Raw genomic sequence first — 13391 nt, forward strand, 5'->3', positions numbered from 1 at the left:
GTTCAGAGCGAGATGTTCAAACGGGGAAGAGATACTGTACACATCATGATTAACGCCGTAAAAAGGTTTCGAAAGTCGCCGTAGGCTTGACCAAGGGAATACCTGGTGTGTAATATTTACCATCTACACCCTCAACACCACACACACACACACACACACCCATACAAAAATGTATTGCGCATAAACAAACACTGTGAGATGACTCACTCACACTCGCCACGTGGTTCAAAAACATCCAACACCCAAATTACAGCACAAGTGGAGGAGAAAGAAAACTTGGTATTTAGCACAGCGACGAACACTCTTGTAGTTACATAAATAGAAAACGTATAATGTAGTGGCTGACGAGAACTTAATGGCATGCACTTACCAACACAGTCTCATATCGAGATACTGTAAACAGTTCGCACATGCACACGGCAATAGATTCATGGTGACGGCGCCAAATTAATTCATCTTCGGTCTTCTGAAACACAAAAAAAGAAGGTTCACGATTAAAACTGCATGATCGCTTTTACAAGATAATGCAGTTGTAAAGCCATTCATGCTTTTTTTAAAGTCCCAGTCGGCAACATATTTTTGATCATATTCACTGAAGCCGACACTACGCTCCGATAGAACAACAAAGATTGCGACGGTGCCCGTGATAAAACCAGAGTCAACATCGGACCCGCGTTTCAAAGGTGGCGTGATCTAAGGGATTTCAAAGGGCACGAAGTCAGGGGAAGGAGCTCGTGGTCGTGGGGAAGGAGCTCGTGGTCGTGGGGAAGGAGCTCGTGGTCGTGGGGGAGGAGCGTGAGAGTTGTAAACTCAAAACCTGACAGAGTGCCCTCCATCCGCCGGACTTGCTGACTGGGACTTTAAGTGAGGTCTGGTAACTTATATGAGAGGAATCTGCCTCAACCTTAATGCCAGGAGTTCAGGTGGAGCAAAAGTTGATACGCCTTGATGGCCTTTTTGCCCTGGATTTTCCTTCTCTGTGTATTTTGTCTGCATTTGTTAACCGACTAGTAGTTTAGTGAGGTGTTTTCCTTGCGTTTCAGCCAGATGCTCTACCTGAATAACACGGCTGTTTGGCACCTGTGCTTTTAAACAGACACAAAATGGGCACAAGGACGTTTTCCTTCTGGCACAAGACTTGATCAAACCTTTTTTTCTTTTTCTTTTTTAACCTCAGCCAGAACTTGTGAGTGGGATGACTCATGTTTTTTGCATAGTTCATTCAAATGTCAAGAAACTTGAGACCCCCGTGATGCCAAGAGTTTCAACAAACAACCAAACAACCAAACAGTTTTCTCAGGGAAACTTTCAAAAAGACGTAGCGAATCACAGCCAGGTCAACCATGCTAACAAAGGATGGCAAATGTAGAAACACAGGGAGAGCTCAGACACTTTTGATACTCTTTAACTCTAAAATTCAGTCTCTATGGAAATTTAGCTGCAAGGCATCGTTCCTCCTCGTCTTCCTCCTCCGTTTCTTCGTCCCTGGCATGGGGAATGGAGGTCAGCAGCAGAGTGTCGGCGTGCACCTCTTCGTCGTCTGACTGGATCACAGGGGTTTCGGCCCCGCCGCCGCCGCCACCGATGCTGGTTTCGCTGGAACCAGACGAGGTGGAGGACATGCGAGACTTGGAGGCGTGGTGGACTTCGTCCTGCCGTTTCAAAGGGGCGCGCTCCCTATACACGACCTCTGCATCCTCATCCTCCTCCTCATCATCTTCTTCTTCTTCCTCTTCATCCTCGCCCTCTGTGAACAGAAGCGGTTAGAACATGCCTGCACAAATATGCCATTGGATTTGCCAACTACAGATTTCTTTGCCATAACATGTATAATTGAAGTGCATCGCAGTGTTTGGCAGAGCGACAGCCAGGGGTTCATTTGACAAACCTCAAATAACCTAGTTTTCTTCACAAAATTAGATTAAAAACCTAGATCTGACTCAGAGGCCATCGGTGCACCTGGTAGTGGAGAAGCCAGCGCTCCCTCATCTGATCCTGAGCCCGAGTTGAGGAACACGTCGAGGGCCTCCTGGTCAGAGATGTCCATCAGGTCCATCTGCTCCAGGACGTCCACATTCACCTCCATGGAAGAGATGCTTCCCATGGGGGCTGGGTATGATAGCAGGACAGCATATGTGAATGTTGCCTATATATATATATATACATATATATATCACTATGTCACTCACGTTTCCTGCAGTCCACCTGCAGGTGAGCCGAGGGCAGGTAGTTGTCCACATCATGCTGGTAGACGTCTTCAAAGAAGCGCTGTCTCTCCCTCAGCTTCAGGTGCTGGGCAGCATCGTTGTCCAAGAGCCGCTGAGAGTTGTCTGTCTCCGCTGAACACCCAAAAAAAAAGATTCAGTTTAATCACTTTGCATCTGATTTTCTTGTTTCGTTATCTTCAAACCCCGTTTCTCTTCTTTTACTTGTGTTGCCCAGAAAGCAAAGATCTGCTGCAGCCTTTTGGTTTCACATGGCTGTTCAGCATGTGGGCTCTTTTTTTTTGTTTTCTTAATAGATGTGATAAGAATTAGCCGTCCACCTTAATTCAAGGAACTGTCACATTGGTGTCATAATAGAGGCTGTAAACTGCATCATCGTTTCTCACTTTCCCACCTCAAACAAGTTATACAATGCAAAACAAATGCTGAGAACGAGTTGACACTTGGAACATTAACAAACTGAAATTAAAATGCTACTCTGGGTCTGCTAAATGTAAGGTCTCTTAATAACAAATCATTTTTAGTCAATGATTTTATTACCACTTCTAAACTTGATTTTATGTTTTTAACTGAAACATGGCTAGAACAAAATAACAGTGCAAGCATTCTGATGGAGACAGCACCCCCCAACTATAATTTTATTGATGTTTGTAGATCTGGGAAAAGAGGTGGAGGGGTTGCTGCTATATTTAAAAATACATTTCAGGGGAAACAGATGTCACTTGGTGTTTTTCCATCATTCGAATATCTTTGTGCTGTGTTGAAATGCTCTCCCAGAGTTCTCCTGTTAATTATTTACAGGCCACCTAAATATTCGTCAAATTTTTTCGATGATTTTACTGAATTATTGTCTAGCATCTCCACTGATTTTGACTGCCTAGTTATAACTGGTGACTTTAATTTTCATATTGATGATTTGAATGACAAGGGTGCAAAAGAACTTTTTAATATTCTAGACACATTTGACCTTTCTCAACATGTGAAAGAGGCTACTCATTGTAAGGGACACACCCTGGACCTGATTATCACAAAAGGTCTCCATGTTTCTGATGTTTCTGTGACTGATCCTTCATTGTCTGATCACTTCTGTGTTTTCTTTAATATTTCTTTCATTCCTGACACACAAACAGAATCAAATAAGGTCAAAAAGCGGTACATCAATGAACATGCCAATGTACTCTTTAAAAATGCCATTTCCTCGTTACCACCTCTAAACCCATGTCATGCTGATGATCTTGTAAACATCTTTAATTCCAAAATTCTGAATGTCATAGATGTCATTGCACCTGCTACGGTTAAAAAAATGTCTGGTAAGCAAAAGGCACCCTGGAGAAAAGCTGCTGTTGTGACAGCCCAGAGAAGAGAGTGCAGGAAGGCTGAACGAATCTGGCGGAGTACTAAACTTCATATTCACCATGACATCTATAAAGAGAGCCTCCGGGCCTACAATTTAGTCTTAAAAAGTGCGAGAGAAACATACTTCTCCAATATCATAAACAACAACGCTAATAAGGCGAAAACCCTATTTGCAACTGTTGACAGACTGACCAACCCCCCAACACAAATACCAGCTAAACTCCATTCCACGCAGAAATGCAATGAGTTTGCATTCTTTTATACTAATAAAATTGAAGGCATCAGACGCGCCATCAATATCTCAAACAAAAAAGTTGGATCACCACCCTGTTCAGGCAAAAGTAACACAGCAATGATGGCAAGCTTTAATGCCATAGACTCTAAAACTCTAGTGGAAACGGTGACAAATCTAAAATCATCCACCTGCTGCCTTGATGCTTTACCTACCAACTTTTTTAAGAATGTTTTTGGCTGCCTATCAATAGACGTATTGCAAATAGTTAATAACTCCATTCAATCAGGCAATTTCCCAAAGGCCTTCAAAACTGCAGTCATTAAACCTCTTCTAAAAAAGCGGAGCCTAGATGCCTCTATTATCAACAACTACAGACCAATTTCAAATCTACCCTTCATAAGTAAAATAATTGAGAAAGTTGTCCTCCAACAACTAAATCACTTCCTGGCTTCAACTGGCTGCCACAACAACTTCCAGTCAGGATTTCGACCTTTTCATAGCACCGAGACGGCCCTTATTAAAGTTGTAAATGACATCCGTCTAAACACAGACTCTGGCAAAACTTCAATATTAATGCTATTAGACCTCAGTGCTGCATTTGACACTGTCGACCACTCAATACTCTTGGACAGGTTGGAAAACTGGGTGGGGCTCTCAGGCACAGTCTTAAACTGGTTCAAGTCATATCTACTAGATAGGAACTATTTTGTTTCCATTGGCGACTTTGTATCAGAACCTACCAATGTAACGTGTGGAGTCCCCCAAGGTTCAATCTTGGGGCCAACTTTATTCAACATCTACATGCTCCCACTAGGACAAATCATGCAAAATAATAACATTGACCACCATTGCTATGCCGATGACACCCAAATCTATGTAGCACTATCACCAAACGACTATCGCCCCATAGATCTTCTGTGCCAGTGCATTGAGCAAGTCAAAGACTGGATGTGCCAAAACTTCCTACAACTAAATGAGGACAAAACTGAGATCATTGTTTTTGGTGCTAAAAAAGAAAGGTTTAAAGTAATTCAACACCTTCACTCTCTGTCCCTGAAAACCTCAAACAAAGCCAGAAATCTTGGGGTTATTATGGATTCTGATTTACATTTCGACAGTCACGTCAAATCAGTAACAAAATCAGCCTACTATCACCTAAAAAATGTAGCAAGACTTAGAGGGCTCATGTCAGCTCAAGACTTAGAAAAACTTGTACATGCCTTTATTACTAGTAGGCTAGACTACTGTAATGGTCTCCTTGCAGGTCTTCCGAAAAAAACTGTCAGGCAGCTACAGCTTGTTCAGAACGCTGCTGCTAGAGTTCCAACAAAGACCAAAAAATGTGAGCACATTACACCAATTCTTAAATCCTTACATTGGCTCCCTGTATGTCAGAGGATGGATTTCAAAATCCTCCTGCTCACATATAAATCACTACATGGTCTAGGACCGAAGTATATCACTGATATGCTCCCACTACATAAGCCTTCTAGACCACTAAGATCTTCTGAGACCAATCTGTTAGTGATTCCCAGAGTAAACAACAATCACGGGAGAGCATCATTTAGTCACTATGCAACAAATGGCTGGAATAAACTTCCTGAAGATGTAAGACTTGCCCCAACTCGGACCACTTTTAAAACTAGACTGAAAACTTTTATGTTCACCATAGCTTTCTGCTAAATCTTTTAATGTCTGCACTGTTTTTAATTATTGCAAATATGTTTTTATTCTATTTTCTTTCTGTAATGCATTTTTAAAATTTTTATTATTTTCTTTTAATTCTTCTATTTTTTTTTTTTTTTTTTCTTCTCACTTTGTTTTATGATGTGAAGCACTTTGAGTCTGCCTTGTGTATGAAATGTGCTATACAAATAAAGTTGCCTTGCCTTGCCTTGCCTATTCATATTTGTGTGGTTGCTTTGTACTTTTTGCCAGCCTCTTACAGGAACGTACCGAGAAAAAAAAGAAAAGAAAAACGATTTGGCACAAGATTTGGAAAATTAATTCTCTGGAAATTCTTGACACGGTAAACAACTCCATCAACGCCTAATTATATATCATGTGAACACCCAACAAACAGAATCAGACAGATAGTCTGCATACTTTTTTTTTAACCTGCCATCATATGCAGTTTGCTAGTCGTCTCAATATTTCTCATTTTCTTTTCCCTGTCCTTTCAGTCAGCCCTGCTTCTGTGAAAACATCTCATTATATGTCTGACCTCTAGTGGTCATGCTCAAACACACACGCAGTCTGACAATCCAAGAATTAAACACTCAATTTGAAGATTACAGGAAGGAGCTGTATGTTGGACCCTTATCCAAATATCCAACTGCAAACACATTCATTTTTGTAATGATATGGCCGTTAGCTGCGTAAATATCTAATGCAAAGAAAAGAAAATATAATGCAAATATCCTGCATATCTACCTCATCGTCCTGAGGTCCACCTCCAGCCTCGACCTCCGCCACGCTGACCAGCTGTGGTTGTGTAACCGCGCTGCTGCATCCTCCTCAGCACACATTGTGCCTTCTCCCACTGGGGCTCCCCGAGCTGACACTTCGACTCACGTCACCAGCGTTTTAATGCCCGTGTGTGTGTCAGTCCTTTCGTCTATGCATGCTCGTTTGGTCACCCGGTGGATCTGTATCCAACCTCCATGTTTACATGATGCCAGACGATGGATCCAGCATGCAAAGTGGCAGCACTTCCTCAACAGGATCTTTTGAGTGATACTTCTCCTCTTGTTCGCCTATGTGACCCAGCATCTGCCATAAATTTCCCATGCAATGTCATCAATGTCATGCCTCGTGTTGATGAGAAAAGCACCAAATCTATATATTGGAAAAGCTGGAATCCCTTCTAATAGATCCCCTGAGAAATATAGACATGGCTCCACTGCTGCAGTCGTGTCCCATCAGTCCAGGCAAAACAAAAAGGGACACTGACATTGAGTCACGTGTGCATGCTATTTGGCATCGCAGATCAAGGTATATGTCATCATGCATAAGAGACCATTGGCCTGAACTTGCCAAAACCTCCTGCCAACGCCATCTCGCTGCCACCTGCCAGTGTCCATTATCATTGGGCGGTCATTACTGGGCAGCTCGAGACAAATAAACCAGTTACAACAGGCTGTTAAAGCAATGACGAGGCTTCTAATGATGAAACCGCACAGCTTACGTAAACCTCAGCTTCGCCTAACGGGGTCTCTCTCCCTCCCTCTCTCTTTGTCTCTTTCCCTCAAACTCAAAGTTTGCTCGTCTCGTTGCCAGCGGACATGCCCAGCCCGTGCACGAACCCGGCTGCATGCCTCCATCTGTCTGGGCCCAGCGTGGGGGAACAACATGCGTGTAGAAAAAGCTGAGTCATCCGAGATAACCTCTGAGATGTTCTACGACGCCCCACTGTGGGAGACGTGTAGGAGGCCGCTAATGCAGAATTGGTTCCGGTTCCATTACTATTAGCTTCTGTGAGACCCAGATGGTGCTCAAAGCCTCCGAAAGGGGGGGAATCCCTTACGTTTGACGGGGTAAAGTCTTTCCACATATTCCTATTGTATATTTAAGTCTCAGAGGAATTGTTGCACAATGAATAACTGCAGGTATGAACGCCCAAGGACTCAACCCTTTTGTTTAATTAAAGTTAAAACCTGTTCAACTGCAAGAAACACCACATATGTTCATCCTGCACACCCACAGGAGCATTCGTGCTAGAGTTTGATGCATGAAGGGCATCAAACAGCCCTTCATGTCTCCATCTGGTGGAGTCATTGTTGTACTGCACTCATCCTGAAGGCATGTGCTGAAGTCTGATTGATTCCCCCCCCCCCCAAAACGAAGCATTTAGTTGCATTTAGATTAAATTAATGAATATAGTAAAATGTAAATCAAATTACTTTTACAGTCACTTGATTGAAGATTCGGCCTCAACTTGCCTCGACTAAAACTTCTTTGCTTCAATTTATTAGTATCAGTGTGCATAGAGGGAATTATCAGATGTTGCGGTTTAGTAGAGATTTTGTCATCATCCCAACGGGATATCCACTCTAACAGTGCACAGTTTAAGTAGGCAGAAATGAGATATTTCATGAATGCAGCGTTTCATCTTCATTAACACATACACAGCAACATACATACTGATGCTTACACCTCTGTAGGAATCTCACAAGTTTATTATGATACCAAGATGATTTAAATAAACCTTAGTTGTAGGGATATATTCATACATGTTATTTTTTTTTAAGAAGGGGATCTGAGCCAGAGGCATAGCGTTTAGCAGATGTAAGGGCAACATGAAAGACACCAGGATTTAGTCAGTTTCACTGCACGTGGTTAAGTATGAGTGGCACATTTGGGGAATAAATCCAAATGCTGAGCTCACGTTTCAGGTGCAACATCGGTGGAGCAGAAGAGGCTGAAAACGCACAACTCCTTTTACATGCTGACTTCTGAGATGCAAGATAAAGTAAAACACACACACAACCACTACACAAACCAACCGAGTTAAGCTTTACAGTCTTTTAACTGCCTCCCTCTGAAATTCCATCACACTTATTATCCGTCACATGACCTCTGCACACCGCCTCGGCCCTCACTGAGCCATAATTACCTACGGCTTACTGTTACATAACGCAGGTGAAATCCTTCAACTGCACACCCTCCAACCAATGAGGTTGTGTGTTCGAGTTTGTAGGAAAGGAAGGAAGGAAGGAAGGAAGGAAGGAAGACAAGAAGATAAAAGGGTGTTATGCAACCCAAGTCTGCGGTGCATTATTACCAGAATAAAGTAGCTGTATCAGTGAGCTGTTCCTGAATCTGCTTGCCTCAGCTTAGTCGACACAAACGAGTGTGTCGTTGTTGTGTATCAAGACAAAAAAACACACAGAAAGGAATTTCATCGGCTTTAGAGAGAAATCCCTTTTTCATCCTCTTTGTCGTGCACATTTCCCTCGAGTGTAACAGTCTTTCTCTTCCCGACGTTTAACGCTCTCGTATTGCTGTTGATCAGATCATCAGTTGTTTTTATGTCCAGGAATCTAACATGTGGAGGTGGGTGGGGTTGGGTGGAGGGTGGGGGTGGCTGTTCCAGGGCTGGAGGTGATGGTTGAGCTGAAGCACATGATCTTTTCCGATCCTTCACACACTTGCTCACTGCTTCTACATTGCAATTAAATTATCCTAAATTACACGCTTGTCTTTGCATGCCGGGGCAAAAACGAATCTTTATCAGCATCTTTTCTGTGATAATAACGTGCGTCATTAAGCCGCTCCGTGTCAATCTAATGTCCTGAAAAACTGCAAAGAAAACAGCGAACAAATGCTCCTATTGAACCACAGAGTCACATGGTGAAGCGTTCTCTCCCCTTGTGGCGAGTAAATAAATCCCATGATCAATTTCTCTGTTTTGAGCGAGAACAGAGAGACGGGTGTTTGTGTGTGTGTGAGAGAGAGAGCGAGACAGAGGCAATTGCACTGCATGGCCAGTCACATTTGACAGCCCATCCATCTCAGACTCCGCCCCCCTCCCTCTCCTGCAGCTCCCATGGGTGCCGACGATGGTGTCGCCCGCCTCTCAGCAGTTTACTGTACATCATTTTGTTTTTTTTTTTAGGTATCGCTGCTGATTTACCGAGCGCTTTCCTCGTGGCCGCGGCGGTCCATCAGGCGTAAATCATTTATGAGTGAGATCACTGCACCACAACATAACACACACACACACACACATACACACACACACATTCATAAACACACAACCACGTAGTAGAAAGTAAATACAGACTCATTAATAACACCTCTTCCTCTTCATATTACCACAAATATACCAAGACCTCCTTTAAATCAGGACTTCACGACTCTCATCTTGAGGCTTCCAGTCCACCTGAGTGTCTGATCAGATTGTGTATTCCCTATTCCCATTCCAAACAGCCATTAAGGCAATTCACTCAGGGGGGGGGGGGGGGGCTAAATGCAAAGATGACCTCCAGCCATGCCCACCGCTCCCGATTTAGGTCAATCATAACAGGGCTTTCAGGAGTGTCCACAGGGCCGACACATAGTGCTCTCTGCACATTAACAAACACGCACGTGCATCCCTCCACACACAGGGAATCGATTCATTAAAGCGGCGAAGGAGGAGCCGATTGTTCTGTTGGAAAACGTAAAAGGAGATCGTGTGAAGTTCAATTAGAAAGCAAGTAGCAGTTAGACTGTCTTCCCTGTTTCTATATAAAGACCTTTTACTTCCTGCGGCTTAGTCAGACTGATAGAAGTAGTTGTTAACACACACACACACACACACACACACACACACACACACACACACACACACACACACACACACACACACACACACACACACACACACACACACTGTTATTAAACCAACCATTAACAGAAAAGACAATTACAGCTTTGCAGTAGTTTGCTAACGAGACTGGACACATGCTCTTTAATGAGCAATAACAGAATGAATCATAAGAGATCATAAGAGATGTAATAGCTATGCAGTGCCTATATAAACAGTGTGTGTGTGTGTGTGTGTGTGTGTGTGTGTGTGTGCGTGTGTATCGTAAAAGTATGCAATTGGTCTATCATCCAGTTAACGGGCAAACTAACCGCTCTCATAAATAGCCAGGTTGTGGTATGAACAATTTCATAACAACACGCACACACACACGCACACACACACACACACGCACACGCACACACACACACACACACACACACACACACACACACACACACACACACATAAAGTATTACATTAAAGTTAGGATTCCTTACTCACACGCCAGCCGCTTGTTGTGGAAGGTGGAGCCAGCAGACGACATGATCCGGTGGATGTGAGGCTGCTTGAAAGCGCTGCTCTGCCTTTGAGTGAGTGTGGATTTTTCTCGTCTCCCCCCTTCCTCCCCCTTCCTCCCCCTCCCTCCCCCCTCCCTCCTTATCAAGGCTCCAGGACGGGATGCTGGCATGTGGAGTGACCGGTCATCTTTTTGACTTTGGCACCAGGACCATCAAAGACACGAGACTCACGTAACACTTTATCTCCCTCCCTCTTTATCCTCTTCTCTGCCTTTTTTTTTTTGCTGTGGTCGCTGTCTCCCTCCCCTCCCCCCCTTTTTCTCTGATCGCCTTGGCTGTTCTTTCTAGGTTTCCCCCCCTCTCACTCTGCTTCACACTCTTATCTCGGCTGCCCCTCTCTCTCCCTCTCTCTCTCTCCCTCTCTCTCTCTCCCTCTCCCCTAGCTCTCTCTCTCTCCCTCCCCCTAACTCCCTCTCTCTCTCCCTCTCTCTCCCTCTCTCTCCCCCTAGCTCTCTCCCTCTCTCTCTCTCTCTCCCCCTAGCTCCCTCTCTCTCTCTCTCCCCCTAGCTCTCTCCCTCTCTCTCTCCCTCTCCCCCTAGCTCCCTCTCTCTCTCTCCCCCTAGCTCTCTCTCTCTCTCCCCCTAGCTCTCTCTCCCTCTCTCTCCCCCTAGCTCTCTCTCTCCCTCTCTCTCCCCCTAGCTCTCTCTCTCTCTCTCCCTCTCTCTCCCTTCCCCTAGCTCTCTCTCTCCCTCTCTCTCCCTTCCCCTAGCTCTCTCTCTCCCTCTCTCTCCCTTCCCCTAGCTCTCTCTCTCTCCCTCTCTCTCCCTTCCCCTAGCTCTCTCTCTCTCCCCTAGCTCTCTCTCTCTCCCTCTCTCTCCCTTCCCCTAGCTCTCTCTCTCTCTCCCTCTCACACACACACACACACACACACACACACACACACACACACACACACACACACACACAGCTTAGGGACGGGAGGAGAGTAATAGTGGGCTATACGGCATCGTGGCCTGTACCAACTGGTGACAACAAGGGGTTCAACAGGATCAGGAGGACGACAGGCTTCTTTACATAACGTCCAGGAACATACCAGGATTAAACCCCCCCGCCACCACAGCTCTGATTTATATGTACAATTTATTTATTCACTTTGTTGATGAAAGTGTTAGATGTGAGGTGTGATAAGAGGAAGACGTGCTGCATATTAATACATCAGGAAATCAGAAGAGTGACAGCTTCGCCGTTCTATATGTTTTATGTAATAATATGTCCTACTCCTGAATTCATCCTCCAGCCTCCACATATCATATACTTTGGTTTTTTGTGTGTGCATGCATTTTCCTTTGTAGAATAATTGGACTACAAACAGTGACAATAAACAACGACGACCTTTTCTCTTTAGCAGTAACATTTTATAATGAGGTTTTCTTTCTAAGTGACGGCCTCGTTAGAAGACTATTCTAGAAATGTATTGTTGTATTATTATAGTGGAGGAACTACTTTCAAAGACATTAAATCACTACAGCCATGCTAGTCGGACTTATAGTGGTGCTTTAAACACCGCCATGCTAACATGCAAATTGCTGACCATGCTGTCTGTTAGCATGCTAGCATTTGCCAATTAACAAACACAAAGTGACTGATGGGAATTTGTTTTACAATATTTGTGCAAATTTAAATTTTGACGTAAAAAAAAAAGTCAGTTTGGATTGGAAACACAATCTCACTCCGAACTCGTCAGAGCTTCAATAGAGCCACGCCCCTTCCGTACTATGTACTGTAGTCAACAGCGAGACACAATCTTTTGAGTCTGTTTGAATCGGGCCATGAAATTAGGTCCCATGGGGAACCCTGGAAGGGGCGTGGCTTAGTTTCTCTACACGCTCTATACTCCTCTAGTGTGTCTTTTCAAAATAAAACGTCTGTCTTCACAGGAAGTTAGGTTGAAGCTCAGACTCATGTGAGTCAGGTGACCAACGACACTAACAACTAACGTCAAGGTTTACATTTTGCACCGGATAGGAACGGGGGTCTCCTGGATGAAAGTCCTGTGTTTGTTGGAAAGTGAGTTTATCCTCTGGGGACCCTGAACAGTAATCCATTTAATAGAACCAGGATGACAGCTTTGTGTTTTCATTGGGAGGGTATGTCTAACGGAGCGTACAACAACGTGTTAACATTTACATCCGCAGACTTGGCAGCTAATTAAAAGGTGAGGAACCCACTGCCCTTATTTAATGACTTGATAACATTTAGGGTTCGACGGCTTATTGGAAAGTACGTCATCAATTATGAAAATAAATGGCAGCGGCAGGCCGCTCCGTCTCTGATATTTTACACACAGGATCTTCTATGATATTCAGGATGGGGAGAATCCTGATTGCATATTATTTTTATGAAAATTCAATGAATAGTATAATAATAAAGCTTTTGTTAAAGAGGTTTTATAATGCAACAGCATGCATAAAGATGTACAACTAGCATGTAATTAGGCACGCACACACACACCATTAAAAATGCACATATTCCACAAATACACACTGCTGTGAACACACTGTAATTGTCACACATGGGGGGGGGTTAATAGGCACTTAGCATCGTGGATGGAGCCCCCCCCCCCCATCCCTAATAAGAGCCTTCTAACAGCCAGTTACATCACACATCTGCTGGAGGATGCTGCTCCGGTCCAACCTCCTTATATTATAATTATATATATATATATACAGTATATATATATATATACAGTATATATATATATATAT

The 13391-nt window shown here is 43.8% G+C and overlaps 1 protein-coding gene across 1 annotated transcript; it reads right to left on the reverse strand.

Moving 5' to 3' along the window:
* Nucleotides 1-1294: 1294 nt before the first annotated feature.
* LOC311017329 (uncharacterized protein) lies at nt 1295-10731 on the reverse strand. The gene is made up of 4 exons (XM_084015580.1): nt 10610-10731; nt 2190-2339; nt 1960-2109; nt 1295-1747 (listed from the first exon to the last, which is right to left on the reverse strand). The coding sequence occupies exons 1-4, from the start codon at nt 10650-10652 to the stop codon at nt 1425-1427; spliced, it is 666 nt and encodes a 221-aa protein (XP_083871706.1). The 5' UTR covers nt 10653-10731; the 3' UTR covers nt 1295-1424.
* Nucleotides 10732-13391: the final 2660 nt, after the last annotated feature.

This window comes from Eutrigla gurnardus (assembly GCF_963514095.1).
Source record: "Eutrigla gurnardus genome assembly, chromosome: 8".
Classification (NCBI taxonomy): Eukaryota; Metazoa; Chordata; class Actinopteri; order Perciformes; family Triglidae; genus Eutrigla; species Eutrigla gurnardus.